Source organism: Notechis scutatus, chromosome 5 (genome assembly GCF_049901735.1).
Source record: "Notechis scutatus isolate UNSWTSFEM ecotype Mainland chromosome 5, rNotScu1.2, whole genome shotgun sequence".
NCBI lineage: Eukaryota > Metazoa > Chordata > Lepidosauria > Squamata > Elapidae > Notechis > Notechis scutatus.
In genome coordinates this window covers 20,436,009-20,456,069 of record NC_142013.1, presented here as the reverse complement: position 1 = coordinate 20,456,069, position 20,061 = coordinate 20,436,009, and the positions used below count along the sequence as shown (strand labels likewise).

The 20,061-nt window shown below is 38.3% G+C and overlaps 1 protein-coding gene across 1 annotated transcript in view; it reads left to right on the top strand.

The window, feature by feature from the left end:
* The first annotated feature begins 1,882 nt into the window (after positions 1-1,882).
* LATS2 (large tumor suppressor kinase 2) overlaps positions 1,883-20,061 on the top strand; it is a 37,531-nt gene continuing 19,352 nt past the window's right edge. The window contains exon 1 of the mRNA XM_026675072.2: positions 1,883-2,639. Within this exon, the coding sequence (XP_026530857.2) occupies positions 2,298-2,639 (342 nt within the window). The 5' untranslated portion in view covers positions 1,883-2,297. The remainder of the gene's footprint in view (positions 2,640-20,061) is intronic.

Sequence of the window (20,061 nt, the reverse complement as noted above, 5' to 3'; positions counted from 1 at the left end):
ATCTCCCACTGTTCTGTCTTACTAAGAAGTAAAGATGTGGTCTACTTTATCAAGTATCTTATTGAAGTCTAAATATATTGTATGAACAGCATTTCCTTGATCCACTAATTTAGTACTTTATCAAAAGAAGGCAATAAGGTCTGTTTGGCATGACCTGCTTTTAACAAACCCATGCAGTTTTCTAGTAATCATCTTGTTCGTTTCTAGGTACTCACAGATCCTCTGCTTGCTTATCTTTTCAAGGGTTTTCCCAACTATTGATTCGTGCTGATTGGTTTGTGGATTCCTGGAACTACTTTCCCCCCCTTTTTTGAAGATTGGAATCACATCAGCTTTTTTTCTGATTGTCTGGCAGTTCCCCTGTGCCCAAGAACTATGAAAGATTTTATTCAGTGGTTCCATGATCATATGTGCCAGCTCCTTCAGGACACTGGGATACCAACCATCTGGTCCAGGCGATTTTAACTCATCCAATGTGGATGGAAGTTCTCTTACCAATTTTTTAAAACTTATTTTGACTTGTATTCCTGTTCTGTCTCCCACAGTGCAGCCGTTCATAGGCTGGGCCGTGTAAAGACAGTTGCAAAGAAGGAATTAAGCAGTTCTTCTTTACTGATCTACCTTTTCATGAATGTTTGATGGGGTTCCCCCCCAATAAACTCTCCAAGCCTTTGCTTTTAGCTTCTGCATTAGCCTTGCTTTGTTCTAGAAGTCGTCATTAATTTGTGGTTTCTGAGCATCTGGTGTATGTGTGCCTTTGGTTCATCATGCTTCTTGTAGACTTCTTTATTTCAACTTTAGCTTTTCTGGTCTGGTCTCTGTGTGCTTCATCTTTCAGTATTCATTCCTTTTAGATGATTCCCCCCCCCTTTTTTTTCTGGGAACAACAGTCAATACTCAATAGTTGAGCATCATGACTCAACTATTGTACCATGTTGCAAGGTGGAGGAATGCAAATTTCGTGGTCATTTTGCTGCATTGCAATTTATCTCATCACGCTTCAGTCCCCACTACATTCCATTCCCCCATAACTTGCTTTTGAGCAACTTGCCCTTTGCCCCACTCCTGTTCATTTTATGTTGCAGACTGTAAACTATAAAAGTTGGTTCCCATTCTCAACTGCTGGAAAAACAACTCCAGATCAGAAAAATGAACGCAATGACTTATAAAGGCATTGGATCCGTTCCTGTGGATCCCTCATTATTGCCATTGATGAAATGATCTCCACTATTCTTCGCCTGGCCTAAACTGAAGACAATATGAGGGGGGGCGGGGAAAGAAATCTCATGATCATTTTATTTGGGAAGCTCCCATAAGTGATTTATGCAGTGATCTAGTCTTCATAGATCAGGTTTTAAACATCAGGTTCCTTGTTCTACTTCCAACATTAAACTGACTGTTTTTGTTATTTCATTTCTTTAGAATTTCCTTCTAATCAACTCTCCCTAACATGTAATGCTGTTAAAGAAAAAGATTAAGAGTTTCTTACATGAAGTTTTTTAAAAAAGCTGTATTTAGTGCTGAATTGGTTTAATATGATATTTTATAGTCGAATCTAACTCTGAGGTAGTCCTGCATAGTTATAATCTTTTGTTATTTATTGATTTTGGTTTTATAAAAAAATTACTATATAAATAAAAACAAGATAATTCCAGATTTTTTTCAATACCTTAAGACACAGGTGTCAAACTCACGGCCCATAGGCTCGGATGCATCACGTGCTGGCCACGCCCACCCACCCCTTTTAGCGAAGGGGGGGGAAGTCATGATACGTCACGTGACAACAATGCGAGTTTGACACCGCTGCCTTAAGACAAAAAAAAAAATTAAAGAAAGTAAAAAAGACTTGCATAACAGTATCTTTGTTCTTTTTTTCTTTCAGACACTGGAGAGAAAAGAAGAGATTGGAAAACCATTTGTCTGAAACAATATAGACTTCCAGCTTGAGCAGGGGGTTGGACTAGAAAGTCTCCAAGATCCCTTCCAACTCTGTTATTTTATTAAAAACAACAAGAAATTTTTAGGATTTCTGTCTGGCTATAGGAACCATAAAAACTGAGCTGAAGAGAAATGACCTCAGCTACTGCTCCATGACTGTTGATCCTCCTGTGTACCAGAGACTGGGAAAAGTGTCAAGATTTGCTATGGAGGTTTGCCACCTACCTGTGAATTGATTTCAGGGAATAATGTTTTATAACAAACTGATATCTTCCACAAGAACGACACTGAATATTCGCATCCTTTTGATTATATGCAAAAGAAGTTGGTATTGATGCTGAAACAACATTGGATTAACCATGAGGCCAAAGACTTTCCCTGCTACTACTTACTCTGGGAACAGCAGACAAAGATTACAGGAAATCCGGGAAGGTCTGAAACAGCCTGCCAAATCCTCTAGTCAGGGATTACCCATTGGACCAAGCAGTGAAAGTTCTCTGGATTCTAAAATTCTAGTAGGAAAGGATGCTGCTAGACAGCAGCAAATCCGACCGGCTGCCAAATTTGGAAATTACCAGAAAGCACTACGAGAAATCAGATATTCTCTATTGCCCTTTGCTAATGAGTTGGGCACTACCTCTGCAGTTGTTGAAGTCAATAGACAAATGTTGCAGGAACTGGTGAATGCAGGATGCGACCAGGTGAGTATGCATTTAGAGCAGAGATGGGCAAGAAGGCCATTCTGTGCAGGTTGTATTGACTTCTGGATATGTTGGAATTATAAGTGGGCAATTAAGCTGCTGTTCAGTACATGCAGTGCATTGATTTAGGCCATGACTTTTGTTCTGTGGTCCTATTGCCATTTTATATGCTTGGCAATCATCATATGATTTGATAACCAGAGTTTGTTGAGTAGGCTGCAATTCATTAGGTCACTCTTCATATATACCGTGTTTCTCATATAATAAGGCCGGGTCTTTTTTTTTTTTGAGCCCTGAAAAAATGGCTAGGCCGCTTTTCGGGTGACTTAATTCCCCTTGCATCTTTGGGGCGGGCAGCGACGGCTTGGATGTTGACCTCGGCGTTGGTGGGGCAGTTCGTATCGGGTCAATGCAGGCAACACCATATCCGGGTGTGCAACAAAAAGTACTTCCTAACGCAAGCCCCCACCATTTCCCCCATTTCGCATGTTTTAATATAGGCCTTAATTTGGGGGGAGGGGCTTAATTTCATTTCATGCCTATAAAACATGCTGGGACTTCCTATTGGGGAGGCCGTATTGTTGGAGAAACAGTATATATATATATGAAGACATATACATATACATACATTATACATACATACATTATACATACATACATACATTATACATACATACATTATACATACATACATACATACACACATTATACATACATACATACATACATAGATACATACATACATACATATTCATATATAAACCAGATGTAAGCACCTTTTTTGGCCAAGGGGCCACATTTTTAAGATTATGATGTTCTGGAAGAGGTGGTACGAATGGGTGAAGGATAAGGATAAAAATAATGTATAGTCACAAAATAAGAAACATGTATATACAATGACGCAATAATTGTTAATGGAAATGAGATTTTTGTATTTTTTGTTTTTAAAGAATAATTTTTTAAAAAAAAATATGTTCATCTGTGAAGGCTTAACTGCACCAGATGGGCAGTCAAATATGTTTTTTTTTTGGCAAGGTTTGCTGAAGGCCTTAAAAATCCAAATGAATGTCGGGCTTAATGCATCCCTTTTAAGCTTCATTTCAATGAAAACATTACTAGAAATTCATCGCTGAAAATCTAACATTTTGCCTATTGGGACAGTGTAGGATGCAGTAACCAAACAGGGTTGACAGCTGCATGTAGCCTGTAGGTCATGAGTTGGCCTATAGTCATAAATCCTAGTTTGTAAATCACAATGTTAGGGAAGATACAGCATTCTAAGCCAACATTAATCAGGCTACCTTGTGTCATATGTGAATACAGGCTCTTATAATACAGTCATCAATTTGAGGACTTTAAATAATGTTGGAGTTGTGAATCCAGCCATTGTGTTTTGTACCTGGCTGATAATCAGTAGTTTTGGACTACTACTGCTTGCCCCCAAATTATAGGAGGGTTCTACATTTCTTTGAACTCCTAAATATCTTTTAGTAATGGCGATCAGAGGAAACATTCTTCATTGCATAGGATTAATTCTGCTTTGTAGGAATCTGCCTGATACTAAATCAAGCCTTTGATCCAGCTAATCCAAGATTGTTTTACCAACCTTTGTTTTGTTTCCCAACTCCAGAATGTCACTCTATAATCTTTTTGATCCTGAAAGGTGCTTCATAAATAAGGAGAGCTTGCATAAAGCATCTTCTTTCAGAATGTTAAAGCAGCTCTGCCTTAGAGCCTAAGCTTGCACTATTTTCAGTCCCATGTGGCTGTTTCAGAAGCTATTCTCCACTGTTGTTCGTGCAAATTAATATGATATGATAATGTGGCTGCTTTAACAATTCAAAATGAGGTGCTTCAAATCTGCTCCCATGCAGTCCAAGAGACAATCTTGCTGTACAGAGATGCAAAGGATTACATTTTGAATCTTCTCCATCAGTGCATTTTCGATTTGGCAACTTTTAAAATGTCTGTATTTGAACTCCCAGAATCCCACTGTCTGAGGAACTCTAAGAGTTGAAGTTCACACATCATACACTTCTATATGAAAACTATACTACTGAACTAAAGAAAAGTACACCCTCTGAACACTTCCTGAAAAAATGGCCTGAAAAGTACTGTGGCTGGTTTTGGGGGTGGGTGGGAATGTTGTTTTTGCTTTTTGCCTAGTCCTCAGTTCTTACAGATTTATTGCAAGTCATGTGATATAAACACTGCAAAACCTGGAGTTATAAATCCAACAACTAAAATGCTCTGAATTTTTATGACTGCAGTTGAAAGTTAAACAGTGAAGTCTAGCACACATTTGTTAAAAAATAATACAGTTTTTGAACATACTGAATTCCTTCATAAATTTTGCAACTGTTCCCACGTTGTGTGAAGTGGTCTGTTGTATTAACTCAGGCATTGTGGTTGGTAACTGTCACTGAATGATTAGCATTAGGTATGATCCCAGATAGTTGTGGCTTATTTAGCAAAGCATAGTTAGGCAGGGTATCGCATAATCTTGTATGTGAGCCCAGTCTCTTAAGTATTTAAAATTTTATCTGTAAAACTATCAACTAAGGGTCTTAATAAAACCACAATAATTAATTTTACTCTCTTAGTAACATCTGCATGAAGCTCACACTGCTATAGATGTTACTCTTTCAATAATTATAAGATAGTTCCAGAACTGGTACAACTTCATACCAAAAGGCATGATGATCTTGCTCATTTAAAAAATATGAAGCCAGAAATGCTATTAGTGGCCTATCAACTGGTAAACAAAACTTGCTTAGCTTGAAAAATGCTTGTTGCAGCCTTCAAGAAAGAGTGGAGCACAAGCCAAATGTGTTTCTTGCAGATCAGTAAGCCATTTAGAAACACCCCAGGCTATTAAATGTGGAATGCTGCATGCAGTTATAGATAGTAGCTTTCAGAATTTTAATTTCATGGAATGCAACCGAGTATGTGATTGGAAGAGTTCAACCACTTGAAGAGCTTTAAATTGTATTGTGATCTTTCTCTCTCTCACTGTTTGAAATGAAAAAAAGCTGGCATGGTTTTCTTGTTTCCATTGTAAATCAGTAATGCGGATATACCTTGTTGAATTGTTGCAATTTGCCATTAGATTACAAAGATGCCTTGAGCAACTGTTTGAATGCACTTGGTTTTTCCACTAATACAATTTTCCATTATTGCCTTCTGGTTTGTTTGTACTTTACACTACCCACTGTAGCCCTGAGATTTAGTAGTGGTTGTTGTTGTTGTTGTTGTTGTTGTTGTTGTTTTTGTTTTTGTTGTTATAAATCTGCCTTTTAGATTGTTAAGGGCACATAACTACAAAAAAAAGGAGACTAGCCAGGTTACAAAACCAGATCTGATCATGCTCAATTCTTTTCAAGTCAGCCATATCAGTTCTCCCTAAGCTGTCTTTCTTGTTGTTAGGATCAACAGAAAACCCAGGATTGTAGGGTTAAAAAAACATTATTGTAAAACAGGGGTGTCAAACTCAATTTCATCGAGGGCCACATCAGCTGTGGTTGACCTCGGAGGGGGGAGGTGTGGCCTACTGGGTGGGTATGGCCAGCTGGATGGGCGCGGCCATCTTGACACCACTCACTTGGGTGTGGCCAACTGGGTGAGCGTGGCCAGCTTGATGCCATCCCCAAACTGCTGACATGTTTCTTCTTTGCATTGGGTAGACTGGCCTGAAGTCACGCTGGCCTGATGTTTCTTCATATTGGTTAGACCAGGCCGAAGTCAAGCTGGCCTGATGTTTCCTCTTTGCATTGGGTAGACAGGGTTGAAGCCATGCAGCCCGGCTCCTTACATTTTCCAGGATGGCCCTCAGGCCTTGTGTTTGACACCCCTGTTGTAAAACATATTGAAAGAAGACAAAAGGAAGACCATTTTTTTAATTTTAAAAAATGCATAGATGCATTCATGTTTTCACTAGAATTCAAGCTCAGCTCAGTAGCTTTTTTCCTTCTTGTCACTTGAAACTCAGTTAAATTCTTCTCTTTCTCCTCCTCCTCTGTTCTATGGCATCTGAAGTTTCAGCTGTAGTCACCAGAATGCTAAATGTTGTATCCACTTCCCAATTCTTTGCTTAGGCAGAACTGAAGGATGTTCCATTCTGTCCCCAAGGGGCTGCTGTTTAGATTAATAGGTATACAAATGATGCCCTGCTGGGTCATCATTTCGGAGGTCTTTCCTTACCTAAACAGAGAAATGGAATAACCAAGGACAAAAAGGCAGGGGGAGCAGGAGCAGTTTCCAGCTTCCTGCCAACTTGCCTGCAGCTGACTGCTCTCTGGCAGCTATGGTGGGACCAGCCTACATGGTCTCCAGAGGGCTAGGGATGGGACCAGTCTACTAAAACTCTGGGCAGTAATTCAGGAGACTTAAGTGACCACAAATTTCAAGCACAAATTGTAATCTCACTGGAGACATGGTTCCCAGAATTTGGATGCTTTTTGTGTAAATTATCCCATTTGAGGGACCTAGGTTGCGCCTGTTAAAAGTTATAGACAAAAGAGTTTTAGTATTGCATAGCACATTATATAGGAATCTGAAATATTAAACACTTGATCTTAGCCAAAAGACTGAGAAGTAGTGGAATATTGATAACTACTTATGGACAATATACAGCAAATCTGAGAACATCTCCTTATTCATTTATTTATTTTATTTTATTTTATTTTGTCAAGCGATTATAAGATAACAGGTTTAAGTATAAACATAGTTATGAATACATGAAATGGATACGAATAGAAGAAGAAAAAGAAAGAAAGAAACAATAGGATAGGGACGGTAGGCATGTTGGTGCAGTTATGCACGCCCCCTACAGACCTCTTAGGTGAGGTCAAGGTTAAAGTTTTTGGGGTTTGGGGAAGAAACCACAGAGTCAGGTAGAGTATTCCAGACATTGACCACCCTGTTACTGAAGTCGTATTTCCTGCAATCAAGTTTGGTGCAGTTTACCTTGAGTTTGTATCTATTGTGTGCTCTTGTATTGTTATGGTTGAAGCTGAAGTATTCATTGACAGGTAGGACATTGCAATGTATGATTTTATATACTATACTTAGATCGGACTGAAGGTGGCATAGTTCTAGGTTTTCTAGGTCTAGAATTTCAAGTCTGGTGGCATAAGGCAGTGATCCCCAACCTTTTTTATGCGCGGCCGGTGCAGCATCAGCTGGGCGCCGTGGCCGGTACGGCATCAACTGGGCGCCGCCATCTTTTTGCGAAAAGTGCTTCCGGTGACCTCACCGGAAGCACTTTTTCATCAAAGATGGCGGGCGCATCAGCGCTTCGGTGAGCTTTTCGGGTGAAATGGCTTTCTACCCAGAAAAGCTCACGGGCGCTGCGCCATCTTTTTGATGAAAAAGTGCTTCCAGTGAGCTTTCCTGGAAAAGCTCACCGGAAGCACTTTTTATCAAAAGATGGTGGCGTCCAGCAACCAGTAAGACTTGTTCGCGGACGATGGACGGTCAGGACCGGTTGGGCCCTGGCATAAGGTATTCTGCAACTCTCTTCTTGTTAAATATTTCTGGATTTTCTGGGGATCCCCAACCTTTTCTTCCGACATCAGCTGGGCGCCGCGGCCTACGCGTCACTGGCAACGCTTCGGTGTGTTTCATAAAGCGGCGGCGCTCTGGTGAGCTTTGGGTAGAAATGGCTTCTGGAAAAGCTACGGGCCTGCGCCCATCTTTTATGCAGAAACAGCGCTTCGGTGATATAAGGTTGTTCCAGGTCCCGGACGTACCCCTGATACATAATGTGGGTTCCAGACTGATGAGCTGTATTCAAGTATTGGTCTAGAAAATGTTTTGTATGCTGTAGTTAGTAGTGTGATATTACCAGAGAAAAAGTTACATAGGATTAGGTTAACAACTCTTAATGCCTTTTTGGCTATGTAGTTGCAGTGGGCTCTAGCACTTAGATCATTAGAAATGAGTACTCCAAGGTCCTTGACAGAGTTTGGATCATCAACAAGGTCTTGACTATTCAGCTTGTATTTTATTTTCTGATTTTTTTTTGCCAATATGTAATTATGCCTATCTTAAAGTTAGAAGGTTGAATTTTGTTTTGGCAGCATTCTTGATTATGCTGCAAAATCAATTTAAAATTGTCCTCATGTAAGTTCTGGTGAAAACAAAACAGTAAAATAAAAAGTAAAAACAGTGAGGGGTACTGTGATTCCTGAAAAGTGAAGACATATATAAATTACATAACAGCATAATGGAACTAGATCGTGTTTTTCAAATTTGGCAACTTTAAGATGTGGCTGGGGAATTCTGGGAGTTGAAATCCACACATCTTAAGGTTGCCAAGTTTGAAAAAGATTGATGCATTCTGAAATGATAAGATTCCCTAAAGCTAAAGCTAATGCAACGATTTGTTGTGGGTTTTTTTGTGGATGGCAATTATTATTTTTTCCAATCTGCTGCAAGAGGCTAATCTTGCTGTATTTCTATAAAATGCAGCAGTATATATTTATGAGGGTTAAAGCCTGCTTTAAAAAAGGAGCCAACATTGTCAGATCAAATACTTATGCAAATGCTCGGAGATTTCTTCATCTGCTGGGAAAGTTAACAACACATTTCCTGGTAAAAAGCTTGAGCTGGAAAAGAGGTGACTCCGCTTTCATAATATGTGAGTGACTTACAGGATGCTCTTCTCTAGTGAAGGTGGATGACGCAGACAGGTAGGAGGAGCGAGATGGATGAATGTTTAGTTATGCCTAGAACTGGGAACAGTCTGATTATGGAGAAGTTTCTGCCTAGCTATAATTATAGAATGTGTTATAAATTTTCCTCTCTTTTTAAATATGTACGTCTCCAACCAAAAATAATCTGTTTTTATCTCCCAGTGTCTGATTTCCTCCTTAAAAGAAATGTCATTTTCATACTGGCTAATTTTCCTGTAAAATTCACTGGCAGAGCTGAAGCCTTTCCCCTAAATTGTTAATTAAACAGATATGTAAATAACAAGTCATAAGAGTTTCCAGTACTGAGGATTTTTTTTTATGACAAGGAGCATTCACAGGTCTAAAACAAGACTCAGTATATTTTTTATGAATACGCAACTAAAGGACTGGACAACAGTTTTGTAGAAGCAATGTAAATCATGCATTAAAAATTCTCTCTTCCAAACTGTAGGGCTGTGCAATGCTTTGGATTCAAAAATAAAAAGATGCACAATACAGCACTCTCCACTTTACCTGAAACTAAGTACAGGTAATCCTTGACTAATAACCATTCATTTAGTGACCATTCAAAGTTAAAACAGCTCTGAAAAAAGTGACTTACAACCTGTCCTCATATTTATGACTGCCACAGCATCCCTATGGTCATATGGTCAAAATTTGGGAGCTTGTCAGCTGGCATGTATTTATTAAAAATTTCAGTGTCCAGGGGTCACATCATTGCTATTTGGGACTTTCCTAACTGGCTTCCGACAAGCAAAATCAATGGGGAAAGCCAGAATCACTTTACCACCACAGCAAAAAAAAAAAAAAAAGGTTGTAACATTGGGCACGACTAACTTAACAACCACCTTGCTTAACAATGGAAATTCCAGGACTAATTGTAGTTGTAAATTAAGGACTACTTTTATACCTTTTCCCAGGACTGAACTGCAGCTGTAGAGAGCACTTGCAAAAGCTTCAAAAAAGACAAAGCTGCTTTCAGAAGATGCTCAGGGTCTTTTCAGTGAGGTTGGTTTGTAAAATATTGCACTTGTGGAATAATTAAAAGCAAATGTATATCTTAATTCCACACCTCAGTTTCCTTAGACTAGGATGTGGCTGCTGTGTGTAAGCAAAGTATATAGTAAAGCTATAATAACTCACTTGGTAGTATTTTGTCCATGTATTTGACTACAGTTAAGAAAAATAAGGGATTAAAATAAATAAAACAAAGTTCTATAAGCGTGAGAACTACATCTTATTTTGCAAAGAGGAAATGGCTTCACCAGGTCATTGATATTTCTATTACTTGTTCATTTGTATGGTTAAAAAAGTAAAATCTGACCAAAAGGTTAAGAATGCTATTAAATGCTTCAGGAAGTGATATCAGAATATTATCAGGGTGTAGTGGTTCCTGTTGGAAGGCTTTTATGAAACCTTGATAGCTTAGCCTTGACAAGAGTCTAAATAGTTTTTGAAAAAACACAAAAGCTATGTTTTGCAGATAGACCGATCTCCTTTTTTTAAAAAAAAGCATATAGAAAAATCAGTTTTTATAAGGCAGATCGGTGATCTCTGTCCAAGATTAGGATTATAGCTCAATATTTTTATATTTCTTGATTTTCAGATAGTCCCCTCTTTTTTCCTGACCTCATAGAATGTGGATTTTAAAGTATGAAGTAACAATAAACTCATTTTACTGACCAGGAAATGTTTATCATTAGAACGGATTTCACCAGAAATAGCAGAGCTCCTTGGTTGATTTTTATAATCAATACAGGTAGTCCTCAACATCTGACCATTCATTTAATGGCCATAGTTATGATAGTGCTAAAAAAAATTGGTCCCCACATATGACTGTCGCAGTGTCTCTGTGGTCACTTGTTTAAAATTCAGGAGCATGGCAACCAGCATTTATTTAGGATGGTTGCAGGATTGTGGGAGTTCCAGGATTGCTATTTGCAATCTTGGGGCTTCCAATAAGCAAGGTTAATGGGGAAAGTTGAATTTGCTTAATGTCCACGTGATTTTCTTAATGATTGTGGCAAAAAGGTAGTAAAATTGGATGCAAATTACTTAACCTCATTGCTTAGTGACAGTTGGGCTTGCAAATTGAGGACTACTTTATGTACAATGTAGGGATTTGTGTTTGTTGTTATAGCAATTCTTCAGTGCAGAATTGTCCCTTAAAATTACAGACTATTAGCAATTACTTCCTAAAAAAGCCTTTAAGTTTATATATAGTTTCCATGGAAGCTAAAATATAATAAAATTAATTATGGTCAGGATATTTATGGAATCCAAATGTACAAACATCATACTATAAACTATGAATCAGATTTATCAGTCACAATGGCTGGCACACATCATATTAAGCCGTGATGTGGTTTGCTTAGTTTTGGCTTAGTATGTTGAATGAACCCAGGCATTGAAGTGGTTTATGGCTTATTATAAGAGATTTTGGTAATCTGAACAAGTTAAAACAAATAATCTAGTCCTTGGAATAAACTGGAAATGGCTTATACAACAAACTAACATTAAACTAAATACAACTTAGTACAGTGTATAAATCTTTCGCTTTCATACCTTGGCTCAAAATTAGAAAACAAGCAATTAGAAACACATACTTAGAAATGCTGAATGTGAGAGGTTCAAATCCTGAGCTCTTGCCTTAAAAGAGATAATGGCTAAAAAGTAGTTGTTGTCTTCCAAGCATCAGAACCATAGGTTGGTTCTACATTGATTGTGTGCTGGTTTCTTTGCTTCCAGAGATTTAGTAGATGAAGAACATCAGCACAGAGAGGTGAAAATAGACTTCACCTACTAGTCAGGGAAGGGGAGAGCATTCATTAAATTGATATTGTTAGTTCTAGAGCTTGCAAATGCTTAAATCACCATATCTCACCTGGTGACAGGTAGTTGAATAAGAGAGAGATTGTAAGCAAGTAATTGCATGACTCACAATATGAATGCAGTTGTGAAGAGATAAACAATATACTAGATCTTGAAAACAGAAAACACTGAAAACTGAGTTGCCAGAGACATTCTACGCTAAAGGATATTAATGCCAGTAATATTGAGCATGTTATCAGTCAGGAAAGTATGACGAGGTGCTTTGGAATGCAGAAGCTACATGCCAATTTGCACTGGGCTATCATTTAAGGCACCATATGGATATGGGAATCAAGATTTTCAGGTTTTTCTCCTAGTTTGTGGGATAAGTGTTGAATAAGTTTGCTTTTAAAATTATGTCAAATCCCTATACTACAGCTTTTGTATATTTTTTTAAATAAAAACATGCAATTTCTAACAGTTTACAGACTGTCCCAGGCTTTGTAGCATATCGGGGGCCACTTACAAAAGTGAGTGGTTTAGAATCTTTAATAAAACTTATTTAGAAGCTAAATGAGTGTCTTAAGTCTCTGCAAAGCTTGTCCATTAAACCCATAATTACAAGTAAAAGGTATTAAAAGAAGGAGGTGAAATGTTTGGCTTTGTTTACTCTGGGGGGCTTCAGGGGGATTCAGGTGAGCTGTGTTTCTGTCCTTTTGGCCTAAACCGTGATTTTCGACCGTAGCAACATTTAAGAGGTGCAGAAGTCCGCTCATCGTAAAGTTGTTAAGATTGAGAAACGCTGCTCTAATAGGAAACTCTGCTCTGCTCTGCTCTGCTCTGCTCTGCTCTGTTGTAGCAGTAGTGACCAAAAAAGAAATTTGGGACCATTTGTGGCCAGGGATAATAGGTTGTCCATCTTTGGAAAAACAAAAATCTTTGGAAGAAGAAAATTCAGAGTAATCATTCTCAGCTTTAACTTGTAAGAATTCACTAATTTGGAAATACATCTTGCTTGTTGAACGCATAGTAGCTCCAAAATCTAGAAACTTTAGACCATATTCCAAAATTGGGGAACCTTATCATCAAGAAAAAAAGAGTCATTGTGTTTTAAACATTTATTGAGCTAATACATGTGAAATTTAGGAATGAATATTGTCTGTAATTAACTTGTGCTATCATAAAATTGCAGCAAGCTAGGTTTAATAACTAATGATATGGCTGAAGTTGTTACACACACACACACAACACATACACACACACATTTTGCATGGAGCATGTTTCTTGCATCATTTTTTTTACATTAGTGCCATGATTAAAGAAACAGAATATTTAAACAGATTTGAAACTGCAGTCACATACAAAAGTCAATAAAGGCTTGGCAGAATCATAAACCAGCTGGTCTCAAATAATTCATGTGGGGGTTTCCAATTTATTTGGCACTAGACAAATTTGAAACTTTGAAAATTGTGGAGGGAAAATAGGGGCTGTCTTGTATATTTTATGCTACCCATTTTGCTCTGGAAATGTTATGTTATATATCACCAAGAGTTGTATGATTGTGGTGACATACAAATATTTCCAAAACAAGGTTTTAAGTGAAGGCCCAAACAAGGTTTAGGTGAAGGTATCCACAGGGACTTCAATATTCATGAATAGCTGTGGTGATTTAAGACTTCTAAACAAGAATCAGTACCTTGAATTGAGTCTAGCAACACATTGGAAACAGCTGCAATTGATATTAGAGTGGTATAATGGTCATGCGATAGTTAATACAGCATTTTCCTGTTTTCTGAGATGAAGGTCCTGCAGCTGTTGCTTGCTTTCTCCCTGGAATCTTATTCTTGGTCAATTGTAGACATAGACAGAAATTGAATAATATTGCTGCAGCTGCTTTGCATGGAAATGCCTGACCTTTTGGATGTTTCATCTAGCTGATTCTTTTGCCTCCAGCAGGCACTGAACTATTCAAAAATTGTACCCTACCATTTTCAAACTCAAAGCAAACTGATGGTGTATTAATTAACAAGCCTCCCTTCTAATGGTCTAGTATGTTGGCAGTCTAAATTCCAATCTTGCAGCTGTTCAGGCTGTATCGTAAGAATATATTTTCCCCTTCTCTCAGGATTTTGATATTCCCTTGCTTCTCTGTCATTTGTTATGTTCTGTCTGTATGTTTGTTATGTACAAGTTGGTTTGGAATGTCCTGGCAGCTTTAGTGGAGATTTAAAGGCTGCAAGGGAGCTGTGGAAGGATTAGTACACTGCAGATAAAAATAATAATTCATTAGATTTATAAGGCCACCAATTCAAAAAGATTCAAGAGGACATGCAGAATAAAAACCACGATAAGAAGACAAACCCAGTACAGAAAAACCGATGTATTGTCTCCCCAATTGTTTCTGGTTACCATCGGCTAGGGAGTATCAGCTGGTGGTGCCTTTTCTGCTGCTCCTCCTGCCCTTTGAAACATCATTCCCCCTGGGATTAAATTGGCCCTTGTTGGCCTTTCATAAGATCAGGTCTTAAATAATGGATCATTCTCTTCCCATCTTTCCAAGAAGGATAATTTGATAATGCAAACCCCAAAGGCATTTGTGCTGTAGTACAGATAATCAGGGACGTGGTGGCTCAGTGGCCAAGACACTGAGTTTGTCAATCAGAAAGGTCGGCGGTTCGAATCCCTAGCGCCATGTAACGGAGTGAGCTCCTGTTACTTGTCCCAGCTTCTGCCAACCTAGCAGTTCTAAAGTATGTAAAAATGTAAGTAGAAAAATACTTCTATGCGCCTTCAGCATTTAGTCATGCTGGCCACATGACCACGGAGACGTCTTCGAACAGTGCTGGCTCTTTGGCTTTGTAACGGAAATGGGCACTGCTCCCTAGAGCCGGAAATGACTAGCACGTATGTGCAAGGGGAACCTTTACCTTTACCTTACAGATAGTCCTCAAATTACAGCTGTCATTGAGCCTGGAATTTCAGTCGTAGGTCGTAAGAAACACTGAGCGGGTCACCATGAGCCCATGCCCAGTTTTGTGACCTTTTTGTGGCACTCATTAGGCAAACGTGGCAGTTGTTAAGCATACCCATTGTAGCCAGTGGGAGGTTTTTGCTGAACAGACGTAAACACCAATTTCTAGCAAAAAAAAAAAAACGTCATAAATCATGATCATGAGACACTGCAAATTGCAAGCCAGTTTCCAAATGCCCAAAATGGGGGATGGGAGTACTGTCGGAACTTTGAAACTGGGTCATAAGGAGCTCTGGGAGGTTCGTCATAAATGTGAACATTTGCTAAGGTACTGGTTGTAATTTGAGGACTACCTGTACTGTTAACAGGTAGAAGAAAGGCTAACTACATGAACTAGGAATCACTCCCTACACCAATTCTTAAGTTCAGCTGGATCAGAAGGACCATTTTTTTAAATAGAAGAAGTAGGGGAAAACTGTTTGTACAGAATAATGTAAAGATCCACATTGAAACAACACCTTTTTGTTAGATGAATTCAGACTTTTTGATTCTGGACTCTGTCAAATAAAATGGCAAACACAGCAAAAAGTAGATGGAAAGAAAAGAACTGGCAGACATTCAAGCCATATCTGTATTTTGTTACAGACTCGGATGTGGGAGTGAGCTACAGACATTCATACAGGGTTTTCCAATCAGGTGCGAAGAGTGTGTAAAGTTGCATCAAAATTCTTTGAATGACTGCTAGGGAGAAGAAGCAAGCATATGGTATATCTGTATATCGTACAATTCACCAATTCAGAGTAATCTTGAGTCTTTAGCAAACATACATAGATCCTTTTGAGGGGGTTGAGGAGGGTAAAAGATAAAGAAGAAGGGAAACAGAGATTGTTTAAAATATTTTTAATTAAATGATCAAAGATGAATTCTCTAAAAAAAAAAAAAATCTGCCTTGATATATTTCAAAAACAAAATGACCCAGGGGAGTGAAAACATTTTCCCCAGCTGGGTTCCCTCCTGAGATCTTGACTGGGGAGAGATAGAGTTTGCAATCCATCATGCACAGAGAACTGAACACTTAACTGGAGAAGGCTGATGGAGGCAATTTGAGGACCAGAAAACAGATTGTGGAGAAATGAAGCAGCAGACGGTGGACGGAAGAGCAAAGTGTGGGAGGCATCCGTGCCAGAGGAAATAATCAGCAAGAGATAAGGAATGGCAGATAGCAAAGAGAAAGCACAGAGGTTCAAGAAAATTACCAGGATCCACATAAGAAGAGAGGGATGAAGAAAACAGGATGCAGAAATGGAGAGTCTTGGATGGCAACTGGCTTAGGAGTTTGTTACCCACACCAGAAGCTCTTACAATGCAGCTTAATTTGTAAGAGAGAAGAAAGAAGGGCTTGGGTTTGGGCTTGTGTATGTGTTGAATGGGATACCTTTTGCTATAAAATTATGCCCCGTAGTTCTGTCCTCTGATAGAAAGTTTCTTATGAAGAGTATGGTTTATATAGAGCCCATTCAGATCAGCTAACCATAAGGATTTATTGCCATTAATGATTAAGGTCACATTAAAGATTAAAAAATTAGATTCTTTAACAGAATAACAGAGTTGGAAGGGACCTTTGAGGTCTTCTAGTCCAACACTCTGCTCAAGCAGTGGACTATACCATTGTAAGATAAATGGTTGTCCAATCTTCTTAAAAACTTCCGGTGTTGGAGCACGCAAACTTTTGGAGGCAAGTTGTTCCATTGGTTAATTGTTCTAGCTGTCATGAAATTTCTCCTTAGTTCTTGGATGATTCTCTCCTTGATTAGTTTCCATCCATTGCTTTTTGTCCTGCCTTCAAGTGCATTAGAAAATAGGTTAACCCTGTTTTCATTGTGGCAGCCCCTTAGATATTGGAACACTGCTATCATGTTACCCCCTTGTCCTTCTTTTCACTAGACTAGACCAGGAGTCGCCAACCTTTTGTACCTCAGGGACTACCAAATTCATAATTTTAAATCCCGGGGACCACTAATATGAATGTTGACTGACAGTGGCTTGCTGACGTTGGTGGGAGAGAGAGAGAGAGAGAGAAAGAGATCTGATCTAACCTCTCTCTCTCTCCCTCTCCCTCCCTCTCTCCCTCTCCCTCTCTCTCATTCACACACACACACACACAGACACACAGAGGCGGGGTGGGATTCAACTTTCTTAACAACCGGTTCTTAGGTTGTGGCCGACTTTGTGGATGTGGCTTGGTGGTCATGTGACTGACTGGGCATGGCTTGTATGTAAATATTATAAATATTTATGTAAATATTGAATTTTTTATTTTTAAAAAGAGCAACTTTTACCCAAAATCAAGCAAAGCAAGCAGGCAGATTGAGTTGCTCACAGAATCACAGATTCACTTAGAGATCTGTCTTTCTGCCATCGGCTATCTGAGTTTGTCACATAAAATTTGCTTGCAAGCAAACTCATAACATTTGCTAGCAAGCAAACTCACAAAATTAACTCACAACACACCATGTATGTAAATATTGAATTTTTTTATATATATAAAAAGAAAAACTTTTACCCAAAATCAGGCAAAGCAGGCAGGCAGATTGATTTACTCATAGAATCACAGATTCACTTAGAGATCTTTGTTTCTGCCATTGGCTATCTGAGTCTGCACTAAATAATAGAACCTTCAGTCCTAAGGGAGGTTCGGCTCTGCTTAAAAGCAGAGCCGAAGATGTAAAGATTAGCTAGAAAGCAAGAAATCCAATGATTTCCTGCTTTCTAGCTAATCTAAATCTCCCGACACAGCAGAACAGCTGATGGTCGGGGGAAAAAAGGAAAAATAGCAACTTAGCAGGCAAGTTTGCCAGTGAGTGGATGGGGAGGGTTCCTGCGGGCCATGTGGATGTGGCAGGTTTGTGTTCCTGCGCAGCCTGGATTAATTGCTTGGAGGGGTGCTCTGGGGGTGACATTTCTCTGTGGACCGCCCAAATTTTCTCGTAGTCCACCAGTGGCCCGCAGCCCACCGGTTGGCGACCACTGGACTAGACGTACCCAATTTCTGCAACCGTTCTTCTATGTTTTTAGCTTTCAGTCCCCAAATCATCTGTTGCTCTTCTTTATACTCTTTCTAGGATCTCAATATCTTTTTTTTATATTGTGGCAACCAAAGTAATTTAATAAAATAATAATTTAATAATATTAAAGCTCATAATACTGAACATCCTACAACTTTGCCTTAATGCAAAGGAGTCTTTTTTATTTTAAAAATAATTGTGCATTCTTATGTGTGATAACCATGCTTACCCCCTAAATTGTTGATTTTATCACTCTATTCACCACATATAACCATAACCTGTGTTGCTGTTAGACTGACACAAGCTTTAGCTGATGCTTTTATTGTCATTCTGCAACAATTATTTATTTATTTATTATTAAATTTATATGCTGCCCATTGCACTGCCAAGTGATTCTGAGCAGCTCTGGGAGTTTCAAATTTCCAGGGAATAAGGATCATATTTGGCCTTCAAATAATATTGTGAGGCTTGTTTTCAGAAAGTAGTGAGTATAAAAAGGAGAAAAAATAGAAAAATTAATTTGAGGATCATGCCCAAACAGCTCTTGGGGAATGCATATTTCCTATGAACTATGTAGTAATAAATTTGTCAATCGATAGAAGAATCTTGTTACTAGAGGTGCTTCATTTGAGCAATGCCTTTAAAATATTTCTAGTTTCATTAGTATTTACTCCCCAAGTTGCCTGTAGAAAAGCTTCTGTTCTATGCATGTTGTTGTTCAACAACATCTGAAAAACCACAGAATTCCAATTGTAGGCTGTCAACAAAATCAAGAAATTCAGGTTTGTGCAAGCAAAGCTTCCATTACAAAATAGCACGGTTTCACTACATCTTCTTTATCAAGTATCTTTAATCAACTTTAAAAGCACAACTATAATGACGTGGAAAAATACCCGAACAAAGCTGAATACCATAGATAGATAGATAGATAGATAGATAGATAGATAGATAGATAGACTCATTCATTTATTGAAATATTTTAAAAAATTCAATTTTAAGGAGAGATGCTTTGTTCGGGCTAGTTCAATTTACCTACCACTGTTTTTGAATGTTTGGGGTAGACTTATCAGTTTCTTTGAGTTCTTTGGAAAACAATTTAGTACAAAAAAAGGTAGGACATTCTGTAAGGATATAAACTTTAATTAATTAATGGTCGGTGTATCAAATATTGGGCAATTTATATAAGTTATGCATTTTTTCAAGATATTCTGTGGGCAGTTGGTTTAATAATTTGATCTGTATACACAGCTGATAGATATCTTGTGTTCTATCTGACAGATTTATTCTCTTTGAATTCTAAGAAGATTTGTAGACAGATCAGATTTTGTACATAATTTACATTTTCCTCTGTGACAACAGAAAAGGAATTAATAGAATCTAGTCATTTCAAAAGTGGTAACTGCAATGCTGAAATGGTTAACATATTATACTTTTTATAAACACAATATCAGCCAGCAATATTTTGTTCTAAATACAGTGTTTGGCAAAAGTGTATGGTAAAATTAGCAAAATTCATCATTGATGCTAATGACGGAGAATAACCTCATCACAGAAGTTCATTGGAAGTGCTATCCAGACAGATTACTTACCCTGAAAGTTGGGGTCAAGATGTTGCCATCAAGTGTATTTGTGGCTGTGGCTGTGAGAGAGTGCAATAGAATGAATGGTTGCTATTTATGATGTGGTATAATTACACTTTGACAGCTGAACACATGGAGAGTATGTCTGGATGGTAACTAGTAGAACATCAGTGGGGGGAAAAACTGTAGTCACAACTCATTACTCTTAAAAAGCCACGTATCAATCACTATTTTTAATTGCAGATAAACAAGCAAGTGCATCTTGCTTAAATGCTATTTTGCGTATGTTCTACTTTACAG